Here is a 24,396-nt window from a genome sequence, read left to right on the forward strand (position 1 = left end):
ACAGAGTTTAATACACAGAATTATATTGACGGCAAGAAATTACACACAGAATATAGCGAGACAGTTAGCAGAAAAGCAAAGTGAAGCGAACCCCATGGTGAAGAGCCTTTAAGCACAAACATAACAAATTTGCAAATGGATAACAAACAGTCATTATAATTCATCACACATTGAAATATCAGACAAATCAACAATACAGCTCTTCCAATTAGCGGCTCGTTAATATTATGCTGAACACAGTCCAAAAGATTCAATAAGTCACATCAGTCTCTACTGTCTGTCTACTGTAGGTAAACAGCAGTTTTCTCAATTCCTACTAACGAATGTTATCTTGTTTCAGGACAATACCAGGTAAGCAGATGTGTCGTTTATTTTTGTGGGATTTCACACAACCCAGGAAAAATAATTAATACATAATAGGCTTGGAGTGACAATATGAATCATAATCAAGCAGCCCGCCCCCTCCCCTTTCGACAGGTTGTGTGTGAGACTTCAGCACAGCAGCAAGCAGGCGCACCGAGGGCCCTCGCACTCAGTTTTTACATATATGCTGTCAACGTTAACGCTGTCATAAAGATTGACACAATTACAATTTTTAACCCATCTGGAGCGCAGAATGCACGAACTTTGGACAAACTGTCCAAAATGCATTGACAGAGACATTTCAGGGATTTTGAGTCATTCTGCGCTCCAGAACGAATTAATTGTGTAAAAAATTTTAAGCACGTAATCGTGATGTCAGCGTTGACGTTAAGTTTGACCCTCAAACCTCAAGAGGATCTTTCTTTCTCTTCAGATTCACTGTGATCCAGTGATGGGAGTGATTTCAGCCCTGAGTGATCACGCTGATGTTTGTACAGAGCAGACAATGAAGTGAATGTTTGGGCACATTGGTAACAGTGAAACAGTTTATTAGTAACGTGGGATTGTTTGTGTTCGGAGTATGAACTGAAATTCCTGAAGCTCTTGTCACACTGGTCACAGCTGTAGTTTCCTTCCATGTGTGTATATTCATGAAAAATACGATGACCTGATTGTGAGAAGCTTTTGTCACAGTGTCTGCACTTAAATGGTTTCTCTCCTGTGTGGACTTGTTTGTGTGTTTTAAGCTGACCTGCAGTAATGAAGGATGACCCACACTGATCACAGAGGTGCTTTTTAACCCCACTGTGAATCAGTTCATGGCGTTTTAATCTACTTGATGTGGTGAAGCTTCTCCCACATTCTTTACAGTATTTCAGTTTGTCTCCAGTGTGTCTACGTTGATGTACTTTTAAGGTGTATTGGTGACTGAAAGCTTTCCCACAAAGGTCACAACGAAAGTCTTTCCCACCACCACAGTGATGACAGGGTTGAGAACTGGATCCATCTGTGTCGCTCTGCTTCTAAACAAAGACACAAAGACAGTGTAAGTCAGTCCTTCAACATTTTTATCCTGAACGTCGCCTGAAATAAAGAGCATCTCTGCAGACGTCCAATTACATTTTACTGTTTCAGTTAACACACTCAGTTTACTGGGCTGCAATAACTACAATACTACCACCATAATACTACAGTAATACTAAAATCATAACTGAAATGAAAATCTGAATAATCACTCAGAGCTGCTTTTCCATGCAGGAGAATTGCTAACATGCTAACACAGTTTAATGAGCAGAGTTGTTCCAAACAGTCAGGCTAAAATGACAAGATAGAAATATAAATACATACCTCACAGTAACTGCACTTGTAGAGTCTCTTTCTGGTGTGGATCTGTTGGTGTAGGCTCAAGTTAAGTGGAGATTTAAAAGTCTTCTCACAGAGGTCACATTTATAAGGTCTCTCCTCAGTGTGGGTAAACATGTGTTGTTGTAACTTTGCATCTGTTATAAACTGTTTGCCACACTGATCACAGCCATACACATCATGTCTGGTGTGAATGCGTAGGTGTCTATTTCGATTCCCTATATGGCTGAAAGTTTTGCCACAGATGTCACAGCTGTATGCCTTAATTCCAGAGTGGGTAACTAGATGCCTCTGTAAGCTGCTACTGTGAGTAAAAGCTCTGCCACACTGATCACAGCTGTACGCTTTAACTCCACTGTGGATGAGTTGGTGTTTTTTTAGAGTATCCTTCCAGGAAAAAGACTTTCCACACAAGTCACAGCTGAACGGTTTCTCTCCAGTGTGGATGACCTGATGATGTTTTAGATTAGACTTCTCAGTAAAATCCTTCCCACACTCGTCACAGGTGTGTTTTTTCTCTCTCTTCCTTCTGTGAGGTTTGTCGGCCTCCTGAGAGCGCTGACTTCTCGCTCCATGTTGGTCCTGCAGTGACAGAGATACAAACAGAGGCAGTGAGTGAAATGCAGTCGTGGAACAAACTCAACCTTCAAACTCCCTCCATTAACACTAGTTTTAAACCTGAAGGTGGAGTGTGGCACCAAACACCTTAAAGGTATCTTATCCCCACCTACTGGTAGTACAAAAACATTACATCCAACCTGGCGTTAAAAATAATTCATGACTGTTCAAACCAATGACTGTAGAAAACATTGTCTCTATCGCTCACTGGTGTCTGGCTCCGGTATAGATCATAAGCCCCGCCTCTTCCATGTTAGCAGACGGGAGTGGGGTCAGACAAAAAAAAAAGAAAGAAATCTGCTCAGATAATTTTTCAATCATTAACTATAGATTAAAATAGTAAAGCCCAATATTTATGCACTGAAACCAACTACAGCTGTTTGGTAGCTTACGTTAAAATAAAGTTTGTTTCAAATATTCTGGTTAAAAGAAACAGTCTGGATGATTCTTAATAAGTTATTGTTCACAGTTACATGGACATTACTCTGTACAGCTTACATGCTCTGAAAGAAATAATTTGAAGCTTTAATATTTCTTGTCCAATACCCAGGCAACCGCTGAAACACCAGTTATAATACCTGCGTATGTTGGTGACCACAATGCAGCAGCAGACTGAACAAGGACTGAAACCTGCTCCATCTCATTTTTATCAATTTACATAGCACCAACAACTCAAAGGTAAACATATTGCAAAATCTGTTAGTATATAAGGCTTTGTCCTTATCTAATAAACAGCTCATATGTCAGCTGTCAGCAGAGCTGTAGAAAGGAAAATATGTAAGAGAAGAACTTCAGATCCCGAGTGTGTGAGGACAGAGAGGATCAGCTTTATTTCAGATTTGAGGGATAAACTTTATTTTTCAGTTTGTGATGATTCTGTTCTCTTTGTGATTCCAGGAGCTGCCCTCAGATTCAGACCTCAGCACCACCCAGTGACAGCAGACAGATCATCCAACATGTTCACATGTTAACTGCAAAATGAATTGATGAAAACAGTCAGTGAAAGCTGCAGCTCTTTTGTTGATACATTTAAAGTAGCGCTGTCAATAGATTAATAATAATAACCTCATAAATAATCTAATAAATCGCTCAATTTTCTGTATTTAATCGCAATCAATTGATCAATATGCCTGAATGCAATTACACTTTTTGAACTTTATATTTAAGCATGTAACAGACATTCATCCAATATAATGAAATAAAAAAAAGAATAAACAAAAAGAATATTTGCTTCAATGTTTTAACACAGGTTCTCTCCTGTGAAATAGAACTTTTTAAAAAGCCTATTTACTAATATGTAAGTATACATTAATATATAATATATATGCTGTCAAACAATTAAAATGTTTAATCATATTCATCACAGGGTTACTGTGGATTCATTTATTCTTTATGTTTCCTTTTATATATTTCCATAAATTTCTAATTTCTTCAATGATAATTAACTCAATGTAACAGTTACTATTTTGGTTTAATGAAGTAAAATATCTGTTTGTAACCTGAGGGTTTTTACTTTTACTTTTACTCCTTACATTTAAAAAACAGATGTGTTACTTTTGGTCTGAGGAATTTAAGGAGAGTTATTTCATCACTGCAGGCATCAAACATCAAACCAATATGAACCTAAACAGTAACACATGAAAGGCAATCCTGATCATGTACTAATGACCAGGGAGTGAAATACAAAAAGAGATGAAAGAGGCAAAACTATGAGTAAGCCAATGTTTTTCTTCTTTTTGTTTTTGCACAGCACCTGAACGACTGCAGGTGCTCATAAGTTGCAGTAACAATACTTCAGCATCAAGCTATCCATGCAGAAGATGAGCGAGCATAAATGGAGTAATATTTTTAAGTGGCAGGTAATTTCAAATGCAGCATTTCTATCAGCTCAAAAAACAACAGCAAACACACAAACTGTTTGTGTGCAGTTTGTCTCACAGTGTGTTGCTGGCTAAAGGTCCAGCTGCTGTACATCACAGGGAGAGAAAAGAAAGAGAGCCAACTTCACTCAGAGACGGAGAAAGATAAGACACACAGGACAGGAGAGGAAGAAGAGAGGTTAGATTTAAAGGGAAGGACTGCTCAGTGGGATTTCATCAACTGCAGATTAAAGCTTACATGTAAGTCCTCATGTGTTGAAATCAGATATTGGGTCTGTACATGTGACGTAATTCAATTCAATTTTATTTATATAGCGCCAAATCACAACAAAAGTCGCCTCAAGGCGCTTCATAGATACAGAGAAAAACCCAACAATCATATGACCCCCTATGAGCAAGCACTTTGGCGACAGTGGGAAGGAAAAACTCCCTTTTAACAGGAAGAAACCTCCAGCAGAACCAGGTTCAGGGAGGGGCGGGGCCATCTGCTGCGACCGGTTGGGGTGAGAGAAGGAAGACAGGATAAAAGACATGCTGTGGAAGAGAGACAGAGGTTAATAACAGATATGATTCAATGCAGAGAGGTCTATTAACACATAGTGAGTGAGAAAGGTGACTGGAAAGGAAAAACTCAATGCATCATGGGAATCCCCCGGCAGCCTACGTCTATTGCAGCATAACTAAGGGAGGATTCAGGGTCACCTGGTCCAGCCCTAACTATATGCTTTAGCAAAAAGGAAAGTTTGAAGCCTAATCTTGAAAGTAGAGATAGTGTCTGTCTCCCGAATCCAAACTAGAAGCTGGTTCCACAGAAGAGGGGCCTGAAAACTGAAGGCTCTCCCTCCCATTATACTTTTAAATACTCTAGGAACAACAAGTAAGCCTGCAGTGCAAGAGCAAAGTGCTCTAATAAGGTGATATGGTACTACAAGGTCATTAAGATAAGATGGGGCCTGATTATTTAAGACCTTGTATGTGAGGAGCAGGATTTTGAATTCAATTCTGGATTTAACAGGAAGCCAATGAAGGGAAGCCAAAACAGGATAAATCTGCTCTCTCCTTCTAGTCCCTGTCAGCACTCTTGCTGCAGCATTTTGGATTAGCTGAAGGCTTTTCAGTGAGTTTTTGGACATCCTAATAATAATGAATTGCAATAATAAATGCATGAACTAGTTTTTCAGCGTCACTAAGCGACAGGATATTTCTAACTTTAGAGATGTTGCGCAAATGGAAGAAAGCAGTCTTACATATTTGTTTAATATATGCGTTGAAGGACATATCCTGGTCAAAAATGACTCCAAGGTTCCTCACAGTGTTACTGGAGGACAAGGTAATGCCATCCAGAGTAGGAATCTGGTTAGATACCGTATTATATGGTATCTATTATATATAGTGCCAATGATTCTAACCTCCTCTGATTTTTTTAGAGACTTAAAGATTCCAACATTGTCCCCAGAGGAGGTTTCCACCCCGGATGCACCTCTGCTGCAGCAGGAGATCATAACGGCAATAAAATTATTACAGTCTCGCCGATCACCAGGCCCTGATGGCTTACCGAACGACTTTTATGCCGCCTTTGCTGGAAAACTAGCCCCTGTGTTAGCTACAGTATATACTGACTCTCTTGCCAAAGGTGTTTTGCCTGATAGCCTAAATCAAGCTTGTATAACATTACTTCTCAAAAAAGATAAAAACCCTTTGGAATGTGGATCCTACAGGCCGATTTCACTCCTGAATTCAGACTATAAAATACTAGCGAAGGTTTTGGCCAACCGATTGGAAAAAGTTTTACCCAAAATAATCTCTTCAGATCAGACTGGTTTTTATTAAAAACAGGCACTCCTTTTTTAGTATTCGTCGACTACTTAATATAATGTACACCCCAGCCAAGCTGCGTCCGAATGCCTTCTCTCCATGGATGCGGAGAAGGCTTTTGATAGAGTAGAATGGGAATATCTTTCGAGGCCTTGCAAAGATTTGGGTTCGGAAGTTCCTTTTTATCCTGGGTGAAATTACTCTATGCCTGTCCTTCAGCTATGGTACTCACTAATAACCATTATTCTAAACTGTTCCGCTTACATCGTGGAACCCGTCAGGGCTGCCCCCTTAGCACCCTCCTTTTAGTATTAGCTATTGAGCCGTTGGCAATAGCTATAAGACGTAATAATGCTATTCAAGGCATTTCGCAATATGGAACGGAGCATAAATTATCTCTCTATGCCAATGATCTCCTGCTGTTTGTATCCAAGGCTGAGGTAACAATTCCCTCCATTCTTGAACTTTTTGATACATTTGGGCTTGTGTCAGGCTATACATTAAATCTACACAAGAGTGAATTACTGCCTCTAAATATGCCTCTCTCCACATTAGCAAACATTACTGTTCCCTTCAAGTTTGCAACGCACAGTTTTGTCTATAAAGGCATAACTGTGACGAAAAACTTGAAGTTACACTTCAATATGCAACAAGACTTGTCAAAATGGTCGCCGCTTCCTCTCTCGTTAGTTGGGAGAGTGAATGTGGTTAAAATGTCTGTATTACCCAAATATCTTTATCTGTTTCAAAGCCTCCCTATATACATTCCAAATGCTTATTTTAAGAAATTGGACTCTGTAATTACATCATACCTTTAGAACAATAAGAAACCACGTTTGCGAAAAGACCATCTGCAAAAGTCCCCCCTAATGATGTAATGGATGACATTATGTGTTTTAACACAGTTAAGAAAAAGGCCATATCATCAATACTTGTTCTGATTTTCCGCCTGGGTTCTTCTTCTACGTCTGCAATTAAGCGATCCTGGGAAGAGGATCTTGGAATCTGTATTACTGAAGCAGACTGGGGCAATGTTTTAAGTAATATTCACTCGTCCTCCATGTGTGCAAGACATTGCCTTCTGCAGTTTAAAATAGTGCATAGGGTCCATCTCAGCAAATCAAAATTGGCATTGATGTATCCTCAGATTGACCCAACGTGTGAAAGATGTAAATTGGCAGAGGCCACCTTGATCCATATGTTTTGGTCTCGTCCCAAAACACAAAAGTTCTGGACGGATGTCTGTGGGGCTTTGCCATGCATATTTGGAATGAGAGGGTCACTCAATCCACTTTTATTTTTATTTGGGGTTAATTCCGATGGTCTGGCACTACCGGCAGGGGGTCAAAGACTTATTGCCTTCTCTACACTATTGGCAAGACGTCTAATACTTTTGAAGTGGAAGGACGCGGCCCCAACCACAGTTTCGCATTGGGTTAAGGATGTAATATTTCATCTTAACTTTGAGAGGCTCTGTAAATAAATTTAATGAAGTCTGGAAACCTTTTTTGATATTTTTTGACCAACCATCTACACAGGTTCAGGAGTGACCTTTATTTATTTATTTATTTTTAATTATATTTTTTTCCTTCTTCCTTCTTATTCTGTATACCTTGGCTGGTGTTATTTTGCACTGATTGAAAGTTTTTCCTTTTAAACTTTTGATTACTTGACAGCGAACAGGGGTGTTGTTTGTTACGGTGGGTTTTTACTTTAATTTTTCTCTCCTCTTTTACTTTTACTTGATGCTTTGTATTTCATTGAGAAAAATCATAATATATGAAACACTGAGTGACTTATATATCATGTTTAACCTGAGCAGTGTAAGACCGCGGTAGGTTTGAAAACGTTTTGCCGGGAGTCCGGTGTTCTCACCGGCTCTAGTGAGCCTTGAACTCCGGCTCGCTATCGAGCTGGTGGGTAACAGATGTCTCCGAAAATGTCGGAGCGCTTTTGAAAATATGTGGTGTCTTCATAAACTGAGCAGATATTTGAAGTTTACACAGCTACATTCTCGCCTGAAAATATGTTATACATTTATTTTGTGACCCAGAAAGAATAATAAGAGTAATATTACAACTAACTAGCTGCTGTCATTGCAGGAAACTGAGCAGGGCCGCACTATAGGATAGGTTGGGCCATGAAGTATGCACCCGACCCATCCTTCAAATCTGGGGAAATGAAGGGCGCATTTGTCGGCCTCATTTGTCAGAGTCTTCGAATTTGGACGGTCTTTGTGGTGTCGCTGTAACGTAATTGGCCTATTAATGCGGGCACAGGAGGATGCGGTTCCTGAATTTGGAAACAGCTACAATACCGGACACTGCTTCTTCTTCTTTGGGGTTTAACGGCAGATGGGGGCCCCTCCCTTAGCCTGGTTCTGCCGGAGGTTACGGTTAAAATCTTTGTGTGTTCATGGAGCTTGCATTTTCACCTGCTTGACATCACTGCCTGACAAGTTTAACTGTTTTCAGAACATTGCAGAGGCCTTATTGACAGTACTTGGCTCTAAAAATCTGTGTGAGAAGATTTTCTCTCACACAAAGAGTCCTCAGGTAGCCGTCTGAACGCTGGACACTCGGAGACCTGTGTCTCTGCGTGGGAGACCAGAGATCACATTAACACGTGTATCCCTGTATTAACAAACATGCCAGTTTGGCCCAGTTTATTTTTCTTATCATTGTTTTGAGGAGACTATAAATAGCATTTGCATTTTCTTTTGTACAGTTCATTTGCTGTTCTCCAAAAGCTGATTCTGTTCATCTGGACGTAGCGTTGTCTGTCAGACAAATTCTTCACCCACTTGTCCACATCCTCTGTGTCGCATCCTTGTCTCTTCTGGTCACTGAGGACACGCTCCGTATTTTGCGGTGGTTTCCGACGTACAACAGATGAACAGAATCAACTTTTGGGGATATACTTTCCTGGATGATTGAGAATGCATCAAGACGTTCATTTGCTGTTATGGATAAAAAAAAGTCTTTTTTTTTTCTCAAAATAGCTGATAACTATTCGCTGACAGCTGCCAACATCTGCGAACAAATATAATCCTATAAAGTTGTTCTATATAGTGTGTAACTGTTAATATAGAGCGTAAATGGAGTAAATGTACTTTTGCCTCCTCTGATAATTGGTATAATATTATTTATATCAGTGATGGCCAAATGAAGCTTTCTGAAACACTGAAGCTTGTATTGAAAACGGTTCATTACTCAAAGCTTTTCAACACAGTCCTCTTTGGTGACATCTGCTGGCCAAACATATGAAGAGCAGCTTCAATCTACAAATTATGATGAAGAGCTTCATTATAATTTCCCAATCTACAGAGCTCAGCTGACAATAATAATAATAATAATAATAATAATAATAATAATAATAATAATAATAATAATAATAAACTTCCACCGCATGTCTTTTATCCTGTTTTCCTTCTTTCACCCCAGCCGGTCACTGCAGATGGCCCCGCCCCTCTGTGAGCCTCGTTCTGCATTTTTCCTTCCCACTGTCAACAAAGTGCTTGCTCATAGGAGGTCATTTGATTGTTGGGTTTTCTCTGTATGTATTATTGTAGGGTCTACCTTACAATATGAAGCACCTTGATGAGACTATTGTTGTGAATTGGTGCTGTATAAGTAACACTGAATTAAATAAAAATTGAATTAAGAACACTACTACTAATAATAATATTAAAGAATGATAATTGCTTGTGACTTCTTAATGTTTGTAAACATAATTTAAAAATACATACTACATTATAATATGCAACACAGTCATATAACAGGTTGGGAGTATGAGAGTTTGAGACGTGACTGATTATTTGGTGAAACTGTGATATTTTCCTCACCTTCTGTGTTGAGCTCATCGTTTCCTCTGTAGTGACTCAGCTGAGTCCAGATGGCTGAAAATGTTCCTCTGCTGCTCCGTCAGACTCTTCTCCTCCTGCTGATCAGCTGGGACACAAAACAGATCTTTGTTAGGCTCCACACTGCACTGAAGAGTCAAAGTGTCTCATATGTTCATCTGACAACACAAAGTACAAATTTCACTCTGATTGCTTGTAGAAATCTTGTGAGACGTGTTGTGCTGCAAAGTGAGGAAACTCTCTCACTCACTTATACTTCAGGAGGAACTTTGTGACATTGGCTCTAATATTCTAAGCAGCCCTTTACTATGACAGGGCCAGAAAGTCCTATTTGAAGGTTTGGGAGAAGGACCATGTTAAAGGTGGATTGGGGTTTATACACTTTGTTATGATACAGGTAAGGCTGTAAGAGCCTGAGAAGGTGTCCTGAACGAACCTCTAAAACCAGTTTTCAGCTAACGACTCTGCTTCAGTCTGGAAAACAGCAACTACAAGTTTAAAGACTCCATCAACAATTCACACCCAGCAACAGCCTGAACAGCTCCTCCTGTGGTTTCCACAAACAGGGACAGACCTGTTACTCCCCCACCCCACACTTTCCACACCTTCAGCCCCCCAGTCCAATCACCTCCACCATTCCCCAACAACCAGTGATTAAAGCTCATTGATCAAATGCTGTGATTGCAGCGACTCACTCACTGTGAACGGTAATCATGGCCATTGATTAATGAGCTTTGATCAGTGGTTTCAGTGCTTTCCTTCCTGCTTTGACTGCAGCTGTGTTTGACACAGGAAGACATTTTTACATTCTTCACGATTATACTTTATTCTTTTTGGGGGAAGTGCAGCTTTAAACCTTCACATGATTCAAGTCAACCCAACAAATCAATCTGAACGATCACAAGCGGGAAAAACTTCTGTAGATAAAATGAAATAAAACCCAACATTCAATCCACAACATGATTAAAAACATGATTCTCCCAAATCACAAAGAGCTGCACATTAACCAGCGCAATATATTTTTATTCTCTGTGCTTTCAAATATGAACACTGTTTACTTTCATCTCTGTTTCATTAGTTTTTGTTAACATCTTCCTGTGCATCACTTTACAGCAGCCAGACTCATTAAAATGAGACTTTGTAGGAGTTCACTTCCTCTCATGTGTTCATCCACAGCAGCTGGACAATAAAGTTTATTGTGACCCTGATACTGCAGCAGATCGCTCTCATCCATTTCCTGTTATCACTTCAAATAGAAATGAGGCTGTAGAGGTTTGGTGCAGGCAGAAAAACAGCTGCAGGGACAATGAAAAGACTTTTCTGCTCCAACTTCTCCCAGCATGCTGAGCTAATGATTAGTTGGTGTTTTTCTCCAAACACTCTCTCACTCTTCTCTCAACGTGTTCACAATAAACTGTGAACAGACACCGAGGAGAGCAGCAGAAGACCTCATTCAGGAGCTAAACTCAACATGAACTGAACTCACAGTAAAGTTAGCTCGGTGCTTACCTTTAGATGAGCCCACAAACCGAGAGAAACTCCGCGATGAAGCTGGAACTCTTTCCAAACACAGGAAACAGATCAGGGAGCAGAGACCCACGTGGTTCACGCTGATCTCAGCTACGATCCAGGAGACAAGGGTGGAAAGATCGATGCAGATATCGATCCAAGCGTTGGTACTACTTTATTCTCTTTGAATGAAAAAGCAGCTCTCTCTGTGTAAACACCTCCTCTTGTGGAGTGTCCTAGCTTTGCTCCGCCCGCGTCTTCTTCTTCTACTTTATATCGTTCATTCGCGGTTGTCAAACAACAAAATGGTGCATTACCGCCACCAACTGGTGTGGAGTGTGAACTGGAACGTCGACCCTCACATCCTCCCAAACTATTTATTCTCTTTTAAAAACTGGAATAAGGCCTGATAACTTTCACTTCTTGAGTCCTTTTGCAGTAAATCAATAAGATCCAGTTTCATTTTTATGTTACTGAGGTTTTGGATCAGTTACCTTCTCACAGTGTAATATAACATGCTCTATAGTTTCCTCTTCTCTTTTTTGAATGCTTTGAATGGACGTTATAATCCACCATCACTGAACTGAAATTAAACTCTTAATAGGAGGTCATTTTTTCTTAGTGGTTATTGTCATGGTCCTGGGTCCTTAGACCCAGAGTTTTGTGTTTAATATTGGTATCACCTTATGTTTCAGGTTATTTCTTGTTTTCTTGTTCTTGGGGTTTTTGTGTTTTCTATACTTACCCATGTCCTCCCCCATTGCTCTGTTCATGTCCCCGAGTTTGTGTTTTTGAATTTTTCTGTTTATTTTGAAGGTCTGTGTCTAGGCTCGTGTTATGTTTGTCAGGTTTCCTGGGTCGTTGACCCAGCGTTTTCAGTTTTGTCATGTTCAGTTTATTTACCACATTCAGTTTTCTCACTTCCTGTTTTCTGTGCCAGCATACCACCTGTGTATTGTGTTCCAGTTATTTCCATGTATCATTAGTCAGACTAAGTTCAGCTGTGTACTCACCGGTCTCCAATTGTCATCATCAGTCAGAGTATTTAAGTCCTCAGTTTCCTTCTGGGCCCTGTTTCAGAAAGCCGGTTTAGTGCAATCTCTGAGTAAGTATACCCTGAGTTAACGAAAACTCTGGGTTTTCGGTTTCACAAAGCGAGTTTAGATTAATTCTGAGTGAGTTACTATGACGACACACTCCGTGAAGCTAACCTGCCCCCTAGCAGGTTTACTTCAACTAACCCTGACTTTCTCCGCCTCTTTGTCGGAAACCTGACTGTAGGAAGTGTCAGACATGGCGTGCCCCTTCCTTAAAGAGCCAGTAGATGTTGAAGCCCAAATCCTCCGCAGAGCTCTCCGCCGGGAGAGAGTGATTAGAGCGCGTTTGGACATTTTATCATTTCCTGATGATTTTCTGTGTGAACGTTACAGTTTTTCAGCACAATCTATAATTCATTTGAATAACATCCTCAGGCCTAATATTGCTCATGTGACACATCGCGGACATTCTCTCAGTTCTGTACATATTATTTGTATTGCACTTCGTTTTTTTTTGCAAACGGGAGCTTTCTGTATAATATTGGTGACGCTGAGCACGTTTCCAAGGCTACCGTCTGTCGGGCAGTCAGGAATGTTACAGTTGCACTGAAACGTCTCCTGTACTCGTTTGTGGTGTTCCCCGGTCATAGACCCACAAGATTTATCAAAGAGGGATTCCACAAAATTGCAGGTATCAGGATGAACAAAACTTAATTCATGATGTGGTGATACTTGAACTACTACTTAAATTTTACATTTATTTTCAGGGTTCCCAGGCGTGATTGGCTGTATAGATGGCACTCACATTCCAATCATTGCTCTTTCAGTAAATGAAGGAGACTATGTGAACAGGAAGTCTTTCCACAGCATTAATGTACAGGTACATAGTTCCCTGTAGCATTTCAAACTAACAAATTATTTCATTATAGTAATGGATGCTAATTTGTGTTCTCTGCACTGTGAAGATCATATGTGATGCTGCCAACATTATCACAAATTTGGAAGCCAAGTGGCCAGGCTCTGTTCATGACTCACAAATTTTTCGTGAATGTACACTGAGCACAAAATTTGGACATGGTGAGTTGAAAATACTTTAAAATATATAAAGACCGATTGCTACAGGGACATTTGAACTGAAGTGTATCCTTCTGTCTTAGGAGAGTTCACTGGCTACTTGCTTGGTGATAGGGGGTATCCATGTTTACCCTATTTGCTTACCCCTTACCCTGACCCTGAACCGGGCCCACAGCAGCGATATAATCTGGCTCATTGCAGGACAAGAGCCAGAGTTGAAATGACTATCGGAATGCTTAAGGCCCGGTTCCAGTGCCTTCAAAGACTCAGGGTCACCCCAGAAAGGGCATGTGACATTATTGTGGCATGTATGATTCTTCACAACATTGCCACAATTAGAGGAGAACACTGTCCTTCTGAACCAAACATCAGCAGTGATCCAAACCATGAACATCCTGACCCTCCCACGGACATACAAGATGGAAGAGCAGTCAGAGACACCATATGTCACAATCATTTCCTTTGACCCATCACCTCAACATGTTGAAAGAAGAATAAACAGATTTTTTGTTCAACTGGCTTTATTGGTCGCCTGTATTTCCTGTACACAAAGTATTAATAAGTATATTATTATGTTGTTCAAACACTGAAATAATTCGTCCATCTCTGACCACTTCACCCACCCTTAACTGATGTTCCAGCAGTAAAATCTCAATCTTGGTCTTTTGGATCTGCTGCTTGAAGTGTTCCATTTCCAAGTTGCATTTTTTTTATTTTCTTGATCAAATAGGTCTTGTACAGCTGCTTTACAGGGAGCTATTGAAACACAGAAAATAGCATTGACATTCATAGTACATGCCTACTTAGGTTGGTTGTAAATCAGTGCTGAACATCTTACTGAGGAAAGGTTTGTTGGAGAAGTGGCTGGACCCTCTTCCTCTTCATTTCCATCATCACTCTGTTAGAGACATAGAAAGTCCATGGTTTTATTATAGTACCACATTTTATTCAATTGTTATATTTTCCATTGTAAGATGTAAACCTCATAAAGTGTCTCTGTTGCTTCCTCCTCTGTAACAGCTGTCAATGTTTCTTCATTATTTTCCTGTAGTAAAGAAATTAACAACATTGCTGTTCTACTGTAAACTCATATAATCTGTGGAGTATTAAGAGTACTCACAACTGCATGTTGGTCTGGCTCAACAGGACGCTGCACCAGATGCAGTACACCATCACCATCAACTGATAGAATATGAGGTTTATACAGGTCACTTATAACTTACAAGGGACTAAATGGCAATTAACAAACATATACCAATCACCTTACACTTCATTGTCATTATGCTCTCAAAGACAACCAAGACTGAGGGAAGGCAAAATCAGTAGGAAAATAACTTCACTACAAAATAATTCATTATGGTAAAGAGTTCATCAAATGAATGAGTAGCACTGCAAAGGTGACTGTGAAGAAAGGATGTATGCACATCATGTATTATTTTGGATTTACCTCTTATGTAGGCACTTGTGTCTTGCGGGGTTATTGACTCAGAGGATGTCCCCGCAGAGATGCCTTCAGCCACAGGGCGCCCACTGTTTTGGCTGAGGGCCAACTGCTCAGCCTCTGTGAGTGGTGGTGGTGGAGGACCCCCACCTGTTTTTCGGGCCTCCGCTTTTTTTCTGTTGGCTATAACGGGTCACATTTGAGCATACAGAGTAAGCAAATATGTACTTGTAATGTGCTCAGATAATTTCAATAAGTGCTTACAGAAAGAAAATTAATGTAGCCTCTAACTGCAATTGATTTACATAGGACAAACAGACCAAGCACTATGGCTCATAATACAATTACACCTTACCTGTTTGGACTATATTTTTATATTTCATTTTTACTTGCTGCCAGGAACGTTTGGGGCCTGTTGGGTTGCACCTGCGCTTACATCACATCACAAAATAAAATGTATAAAATAAAAAAAATATATATATATAATGAAATAACGTGTTAAATGGGTGGAAATCCCTAGATCAATGTTTAAATTAACACTCACGCATTGACTCTGTCGGCTATGTTTTGCCATGCATGCTCCCTTTCTTTTGCAGCTGAGGCTGTGTTACTTTTTTTCCGCAAAATTTGCATGTTATCAGCATATGCTGCCATCAGAATTTCGGCCTCAAGCGCTGTAAAATACATTGACCGCACCTTCTTTCCCTCCATCTCCATGGTGACTCGCTTAATCTGTGCTCCACTAATCAGGGCTTTATGTATCCTCGTGCGCGCGCTTAACTTGGGGTTAAAGCAACTCCGCGTTGATTGAACTAATTGTTATCAGCCTTTCTGAAACCGAATATTCCGAGTTGGACAGTTCGGGGTTACTCAACCCTGAGTATCATTTTTAACTCTGAGTTTTCTAAACCCGCTTTCTGAAACAGACCCCTGTTCACTGTCGCGTCATTGATGTTATGTTGTCGCTGTTAGGTTGTCCAAGTTCTGTCAGTCAGTCGTCCAGCCAGCCATTTCCTACTTCTGCTCTGTTCACTCTGTCTACAATAAACACCAACCTTCACCCACCTATGAGTCCAACGTTTGGGTCCTCCTTCCCTCATCCGCACTGCAACTGCTGACAATGTTCAGCTGTACATCCCTCCTGTGTGTCTTTCCTGATTACCTTGTGTATTTATAGTGTGTCTATCTCTGCTTGTCGTTGGTTCGTCTGTGTATCGCTGTGTCTCTAACCCCAACATTCTCCGTGTAGTTTTCCCGTGTTCATATGATTTCAGGTTTGTTTACTACTTTTCCCCAGTTTAGGTTATGTTTCAGTTTTGTCCTCGCTTTTGTTGTTTTACCCTCCTGCACTAAAATTCACTCATATCTCTGCCTTGATCTGCATCTTTGGTCCTTCCTTACAACACCACACAACTCCTGCCACAGCCGTGAATATTATATTCATTTCACTTCAATTTTGATTTTATTTTTTCTTAATGTATGCATGTATTTCCTTTTATATATAGCACTTATTTACAATAGGAGTTTCCAAGGTGTGTTATTGCAGGCTAAAGGTCATTTTCAACTTTGTAAAAATATTTTTAATTTAACAGGAGTGACTGGTTTTAAAAGTGGGATTTTTTATGTCTGTGAAATATTTCTTTAGTCTCTGTTACTCTGTTGTTTCTCTCCATACTCATACTTGCTTTTGTTTTTCCCCTATAACACACAGTTACACATCAAATATTATAAATCTGACTATAAATCTGATAATAAATATTTAGATCTTCACACTGAAATCTGTCTGTCTTTGTTATTATGCTCATTGTCTTTTAGTTAACATTCTGACTGCACAATTGTGAGCTTTTTGTTATGCACAAAAACAAAAATTTTTCTTTTATTTATGGAGCATTATTATTTAGTAAATGCTGATAATTTATTTTTGAGTAATTTCTTCATTTACATCTATGCTGTATGTTAATAAAAGTGCCTGTGTGACATCTGGGACACAGCTTTGACTAAGAACTCTCTTTTTGTTCTTACCTCATGGGTTTAAAAAATATATATCGATATATATATATATACATACATACATATATATATATATATATACATACATATACATATATATATATATATATATATATATATATATATATATATATATATATACATACATACATATATATATATACATACATACATATATATATATATATATATATATACATACATATATATATATATACATACATACATATATATATACATACATACATATATATATATGTATATATCGTATATCGCCATCCAGCTAAAAAATATCGAGATATGAATTTTGGGTCATATCGCCCAGCCCTAGTTATACATCACATATATTATAAATCTGACTTTGAAAAATATTTCGATCTTCACACATTTCAGGGTCCAAGTGTGGGTTGACTGAAGTGGTTGGTTTTATCCCCACAACATCCTAAACTTTTACTGTTGCGTATGAGCACAAATGAAAAACCAAAAACAACATGATATATGCATTACTGTCTTCAGCCTCTAAGCTGCTAGAAGCACTTGTCTGCTAGTATACCCTGCATAAATAAATAAATAAATACATTTTTATTTATATAGCACCTTTCAAGACAGAATCACAAAGTGCTGCACATAAAATTATAAGTCATAAAAAGATTTTAAAAAGACAAAATAAAACAGGCAAAAAATTAACCAAAAGTAGTTTTTAAAAGGTGAGTTTTGAGTTTTCGTTTAAAAACAGCTACTGAGTCCGCAGTTCTTAATGTTTGGGGGAGACAATCTCCAATTCAGAGCGAGATAAAATCGGGCTTAGCTTAGCCACATTTCTTAAATGATAAAAACAAGACCGAACCAGAGATTTCACATGGCCATCTAATGTGAGAGTCGCGTCAAAAGTGACACCTAAATTCCTGATAGAGGATTTAACAGAGAGTAAGAGAGGACCGAGGGCTTTCACTATCTGCGATAAAAATCTATCAGGGGCAGAAAATCAAAAAATTTTCACAGTCCTAGTTAGAAGAAATAGGGGCCACAGGTAGAGCAGGAGTAACAATGTCACTAACGGTGTTGAATAGCACCTTAGGATTGCCTCTGCTCTTTGTAACCAAGTGTGAGAAATGGGCAGCCCTCGCATCTCTGATCACATTATTAAAAGAAGCTAAAAGGTCCCTAAGATAGAGGAGGTGAACATTTAGATGAGTTTTCCTCCACCCAGAGATGGGCAGTAACGCGTTACTGTAATCTGATTACTTTTTTCAAGTAACGAGTAAAGTAAGGGATTACTATTGTAAAAACGGTAATTAGATTACCGTTACTTTCCCGTAGGAACGCTGCGTTACTGCGTTACTAAAACCGTGATTTTTTTGCGAGAGTGTCTCATGACAGTGACGTAAGCGAGTGCGACGTTCGTGACAACAGCTGTCTGCAGATCAACAGTGCATCATTTATCGAGTGCGGGAGAGAGTATGAGCGTGCAGCGTTTAAAGCGTGGAAGTACTGACAAAAACATTTGTGTCCGTTGTGCGTGGGAAGAAAACTTCTTTTTAAAGCGAAAAAAAAAACCCCCTAAACTTCCAAGCAAGCACCGGGAGTGCGCTACCACGTAATGGGAAACTCACAGAGAAACTCGCGGATTCTTCCACTGACCGCTGCGGCACACCTGCACCAGAGCACACCTCCGCCTACCCTACTCCTGCTTTACAGGTGAAAATAGAGCAACAGGACCGCTAGTCTTTGATGTTATTTGTTTTCTGCTGTGTTTTACTTGCATCTATTTGAAAGAGTGAGTGTAAACACACACAAAAAAATATTTTATGTGCTGGAATGTGCAGAAAATAAGTTTAAATGTTAAACAAATTTCTTCCAGTCAGAGAATGTTGCATATAATTACATTTTTGCTTGATGCATAAAGTTAAAACTAATAAAACAAGTTTTAAAAAGAGACTTTTCCATTTGATTACATTTTGTATGATGGATTATGCAGAAAAAGTAGAATTGGGCTGAAAGATCTATCGCTTTATCACCTATTCAGGTTGTAAAGCGTGTTTTTAAAAAGTAACTAAGTAACTAAGTAATTAATTACTTTTGAAAATAAGTAATCAGTAAAGTAACGGGATTACTTTTTGGGGGGAGTAATCGGTAATTAGTTACTGATTACTTTTTTCAAGTAACTTGACCAACACTGCCTCCACCTGCGCTCCGCTTTACGACAATCACGTTTTAGACAACGAATACTGTCATTTAGCCAAGGAGATTCGGAGGCAGAAACACTCCTCGTCTTAACCGGACAAATTTCATTTAAAATAGAAAGGCAATAATTATTAAAAAGACTGGTTGAGAAATCAACACCATTTTAAGGAGATAGCTGTAAGTTAATAGCATCCACTAATTGCTCCGCTGTGGAGGAGTTTAAGATGCGAGAGCTAACCATCCATCTAACGGGGGACAAAGGCTCATTAAAAGACAAATTAAAAATAATAACATAGTGATCAGAAATATAAATGTCCTCAGAGCAAATATTTAAACCCAAAGTAAAAACAAGGTCCAGTGTGTGGCCTTTGCTGTGTGTAGGACCGGACACATGCTGAGTAAAATGAAAAGAATCCATAATGTAAAGTCTCTGGCGAATGGGTTGGAGTCATCATCAACGTGTATGTTCAAGTCCCGAACTATAAGCACCCTAGACAGCTTCATAGTAGCAGATAAGAAGACAGGGAAAAGGGGTAAAGGAATCAATAAAAATGTAAAATGTATAATTTACAGTTTGATGATTTAAAGTCTAAACCTACAACATCTTATAATAGCACTGAAATGACAGGATACTTTGTCCATCCTTTCTACTTCAACATTTAGGCTATGTTCAAACTGCAGGCAAAAGTGCAGCAAATCCAACTTTTTTTTGACCCAATGCAACCCATGTCTGGTCATGGTATGACAGTTTGATCACCACAAATCCGATATTTTCAAATCCGGCCTAGGTCACTTTCGTATGTGGTACTGAACCCGATACATAGCTGATGTTTTAGAAAGCGACTGCTGTTTGAATGGTCATGTCGCATTAAATCCGTGGAACAACACACTGGAACAACAGTTTCTTGTTCCAGTGTTTTTCTAATTTTTGTTATGTAACTTTGAACTGTCCACTTTCTGCTGTAACAAAACAAAATTTCCTATGTGTGAGACTAATAAAGGTTATCTTATCTTACATTAATGATTAACCTCATATTGTGACGGGATTATCTCAGTTGTTCTCCCCTACTGGAGTTTGGTCCGGTTACAGCAAATTTCCATGTGACTGCACTTGTCTAAAAAACCCCCATCAGGAAGTTTTATCAAGTGGAAAAAAGTTATCGTTCATTCTCCAGGTTCACTGTGTTATGCTAACATAGCTGTGTCGCTAGCGATCACTAGCACAGCATTATATACCAGCTAGCCCAACTTCAGTAACCCTAAAAACGTCACTGCTGTGTAGTTTTCTGTCTTCATTTATGTTGGAAGTGATAGCAAAGCTGTACGTTTTATTTTTGCCCAGAAATCTCTCAGTCAGAAAGATGCTATATCATGTTTAGGTAACTAGTGAAACTAGCGAGCTAACTTTCTGCTAACTTCCTGCCAACTTCGAAGTCCGTTAAATTGAATAACTTTTGCTTTCATGGATGCCTGGATGTTAAACTTAATTGTTACACCTGGTGAAGCAGCATCACTGATCATTTTATTAAAGATGAAAGAATTTAGAGTTTTTAACTCTCAGTGACGCTGCAGTGTTCGTTTCACTTTGGGACCAGAAGCGGACAGAGTTTTGGACCAAGATTACTATGAGTCGCGAGGCTCCTGACTACGGTAGCCATAACACTCAGACAATCCATCAAGCGGTGCGGCTTCGTAGCTTAGCAAAGTCCCACTAAAACATTTTTTGACAGATTTCTGAGCGTGTGTACCACATAAAATTGGTTCGAGGTCAGTAAACACAGCCAGAATTCATAGATAAGGCAGACCAGATTATAAGGCGCACTGCTCATTTTTGAGAAAATTAAAGGATTTTAAGTGTGCCTTATAGTGCGGAAAATCCGGTAATAAGAAAATCAGCACGTTCTGTACTGATTACATAATCATTATATGCTGTCAAATACACCTTTAAGGTTAACTCTACCCAGGGGTGCCATGAGGAATTTGAGGGCCCATATAAAATATCACTTTGGAGCATGTAAAATTTTCTATACACTTTGGAGACCGATAAAATCAGGGCACTCAAAAAGATAATCTGGGAAAGTCGAATTTGTGGAACTGAGTTTATTACACAGAATCATATGAACAGCAAGAAAATACATACAGAGTATAGCGAGACAGTTACATGGCATAAAGCAAAGCAAAGCAAACCCTATGGCGAACAGTCTTTAAGCACAAACAGCAGAGAACCACAACTTGACAGACAGGAAAAATAGCAACCCGGGGCATATCACCCCTCCTCCTGCCGTTGGGTACCCTTTCATCCTTTGTTCTCTCACGGTTCATATTAAGTTTTTGCCTAATAAGTATTGTTTAAAATTCACAAACGTCATATTAACCCAATTATCAATGTGATATGTTCATCAATATTTTCCCCAATCAGTTGTTAATCATACTTGTACTTTGCTTCTTTTAATCTTAAACTTATGTTCCATAACTGTCTTTTTTCTTTCTTTCTTTTTTTTACATAACTTTCTGACACTACTCTATAACTTCCCGAGTGCCAGTCGGAGAATCCATTATTTTTAATTTTGTCCCTTTGTCAGTTTTATGGCCAAAGTGAGTCTGCAAACTAGTGGAACATTTTCATTCACAGCTGCCTCATCAGTTTTTTTTTACAGGACATTTCACCTGAACTCTGTGGAGCCCGAGTCTGACACTGAAACCAGAAGAGGATCTTTCTGTCTCTTCAGATTCCCTGTGATGGGAGTGATTTCAGCCCTGAGTGATCAAGCTGATGTTTGCACAGACCAGACAATGAAGTGAATGTTTTGGCACATTGGTAACAGTGAAACAGTTTATTAGTAACGTGGGATCGTTTGTGTTCGGAGTATGATTTGAGATTCCTGAAGCTCTTGTCACACTGGTCACAGCTGTAATTTTCTTCAATGTGTGCACGTTCACAATTGTTACGACTATGTGATTGTGAGAAGCTTTTGTCACAGTGTCTGCACTTGTATGGTTTCTCTCCTGTGTGGACTCGTTTGTGTGTTTTAAGGTTGATTGCAGTGGTGAAGGATGATCCACACTGATCACAGAGGTGCTTTTTAACCCCACTGTGAATGAGTTCATGTCGTTTTAAGTCACTTGTTATGGTGAAGCTTCTCCCACATTCTTTACAGTATTTCAGTTTGTCTCCAGTGTGTCTACGTTGATGTTTTTTTAGGTTGGCTTGGTGACTGAAAGTTTTTCCACAGAAGTCGCAACGAAAGTCTTTCCCACCACCACAGCGATGACAGGGTTGAGAACTGGATCCATCTGTGTCGCTCTGCTTCTAAACAAAGACACAAAGACAGCGTAAGTCAGTCCTTCAACATTTTTATCCTGAACATCGGCTGAAATAAAGAGCATCTCTGCAGACGTCTAGTTACATTTTACTGTTTCAGTTAACACACTCAGTTTACTGGGCTACAATAACTACAATACTACCACCATAATACTACAGTAATACTTATTTAATATTACAGTAACATCTGACTGACACTAAAGTACTACTATGCTAATATTTGGAGGGTACCAACTAAACTACTAATGTAACAATGCAGTAATACTAATTTAATACTGTATTAATAACGCAGTTATAATACTCAGCTGACTGAAACAAGAAAAACACTACTAACCCCAAAACACTGCAATTATAACATTAAATAAGTATTTTAATATGAATGTCCAAAAGTACAATAATCACTCAGAGCTGCTTTTCCATGCAGTAGAATTGCTAACATGCTAACACAGTTTAATGAGCAGAGTTGTTCCAAACAGTCAGGCTAAAATGACAAGATAGAAATATAAATACATACCTCACAGTAACTGCACTTGTAGAGTCTCTTTCTGGTGTGGATCTGTTTGTGTAGTCTCAGGTAACGTGGAGATTTAAAAGTCTTCTCACACAGGTCACATTTATAAGGTTTCTCCTCAGTGTGGGTAAACATGTGTTGTTGCAAGCTTGAGTCTGTTGTAAATTGTTTGCCACACTGATCACACCAGTACACAACATGTCTGGTGTGAATGCGTAGGTGTCTATTTCGGTGCCCTATTTGGCTGAAAGCTTTTCCACAAATGTCACAGCTGTATGCCTTAATTCCAGAGTGGGTAACTAGATGCCTCTGTAAGGTGCTACTGTGAGTAAAAGCTCTGCCACACTGATCACAGCTGTAAGCTTTAACTCCACTGTGGATGAGTTGGTGTCTTTTTAGAGTATCCTTCCAGGAAAAAGACTTTCCACACAAATCACAGCTGAACGGTTTCTCTCCAGTGTGGATGACCTGATGCTGTTTTAGATTAGCCTTCAAAGTAAAATCCTTCCCACACTCGTCACAGGTGTATGTTTTCTCTCTCTTTCTTCTGTGAGGGTTGTCGGCCTCCTGAGAGCGCTGACTTCTCGCTCCATGTTGGTCCTGCAGTGACAGAGATACAAACAGAGGCAGTGACTGAAATGCAGTCGTGGAACAAACTGAACCTTGAAATTCCCAACATAGTATGGAGCCCTGCAAGGGACACGAGAGGAAAAAAAATAATAAAGATGAACTTTTGCGAGATTTTGCAAAAGCCTTCAAATGCAACCTGTGAAGGATGCAGTCTATTTTGCAAGTTCTTGGAAAACGTTTGTTCATCTCAATATTTTTCTCCCATGTCCCTTGCGGGGCTCCGTACCATTAACACTAGTTTTAAACCTGAAGGTGGAGTGTGGCACCAAACACCTTAAAGGTCTCTTATCCCCACCTGCTGGTAGTTCTAACACATTACATCCAACCTGGTGTTAAAAATAATTCATGTCTGTTTAAACACTAAAATCATGCCCATCCCTGCTGCTTGTACACAAATATTAATCCCTCCATACTAACACACACAGAATAGTAATACACGTTTACCAAGTGAATACTTTTATACTTCCCATTTCCTATCATATATTTTTATGTTTTTTCTAATTTATTCAACATTGTGTGCAATTTTTCTCAGTGTGTTGCTAGCTGCTGTTGTAGGTTCGGCTGCAGTACATCACAGAGAGAGAAAAGAAAGAGGGCTAACTTCACTCAGAGATGGAGAAAGATAAGACACACAGGACAGGAGAGGAAGAAGAGAGGTTAGATTTAAAGGGAAGGACTGCTCAGTGGGATTTGATCAACTGGAGATTAAAGTTTACATGTAAGTCCTCATGTGTTGAAATCAGATATTAGGTCTGTACATGTGACATTATGTTTTTTT

At 39.3% G+C, this 24,396-nt stretch overlaps 1 protein-coding gene, 1 long non-coding RNA gene and 1 pseudogene across 4 annotated transcripts in view; 1 reads left to right on the top strand and 2 right to left on the bottom strand.

Annotated features, from left to right (window-relative positions):
- Positions 1-24,396, bottom strand: part of LOC146380695 (uncharacterized) — a 24,871-nt gene continuing 475 nt past the window's right edge. Inside the window, exons 1-4 of one of the 2 annotated variants that reach the window (XM_084940137.1) lie at positions 11,410-11,655; positions 9,883-9,988; positions 1,711-2,307; positions 1-1,385 (exon numbers count right to left, since the gene is read on the bottom strand). In XM_084940137.1, the coding sequence (XP_084796263.1) occupies positions 771-1,385; positions 1,711-2,307; positions 9,883-9,900 (1,230 nt within the window). In that variant the 5' untranslated portion in view covers positions 9,901-9,988; positions 11,410-11,655 and the 3' untranslated portion in view covers positions 1-770. Of the gene's footprint in view, positions 1,386-1,710; positions 2,308-9,882; positions 9,989-11,409; positions 11,656-24,396 lie in introns of those variants that run through there. The other variant, XM_084940136.1, reaches the window with a different exon arrangement.
- LOC146380696 (uncharacterized) lies at positions 12,806-14,040 on the top strand. The gene is made up of 2 exons (XR_014801377.1): positions 12,806-13,523; positions 13,604-14,040. It is a non-coding gene; the product is annotated as an uncharacterized LOC146380696 (long non-coding RNA).
- The window catches only part of LOC146380697 (uncharacterized), an 18,139-nt pseudogene continuing 15,538 nt past the window's right edge, over positions 21,796-24,396 (bottom strand). The window contains exons 4-5 of the transcript XR_014801349.1: positions 22,992-23,588; positions 21,796-22,465 (exon numbers count right to left, since the gene is read on the bottom strand). The product of XR_014801349.1 is annotated as an uncharacterized LOC146380697 (transcript). The remainder of the gene's footprint in view (positions 22,466-22,991; positions 23,589-24,396) is intronic.

Source organism: Perissodus microlepis, chromosome 9 (genome assembly GCF_051167445.1).
Source record: "Perissodus microlepis isolate ML-2025 ecotype Zambia chromosome 9, ASM5116744v1, whole genome shotgun sequence".
NCBI lineage: Eukaryota > Metazoa > Chordata > Actinopteri > Cichliformes > Cichlidae > Perissodus > Perissodus microlepis.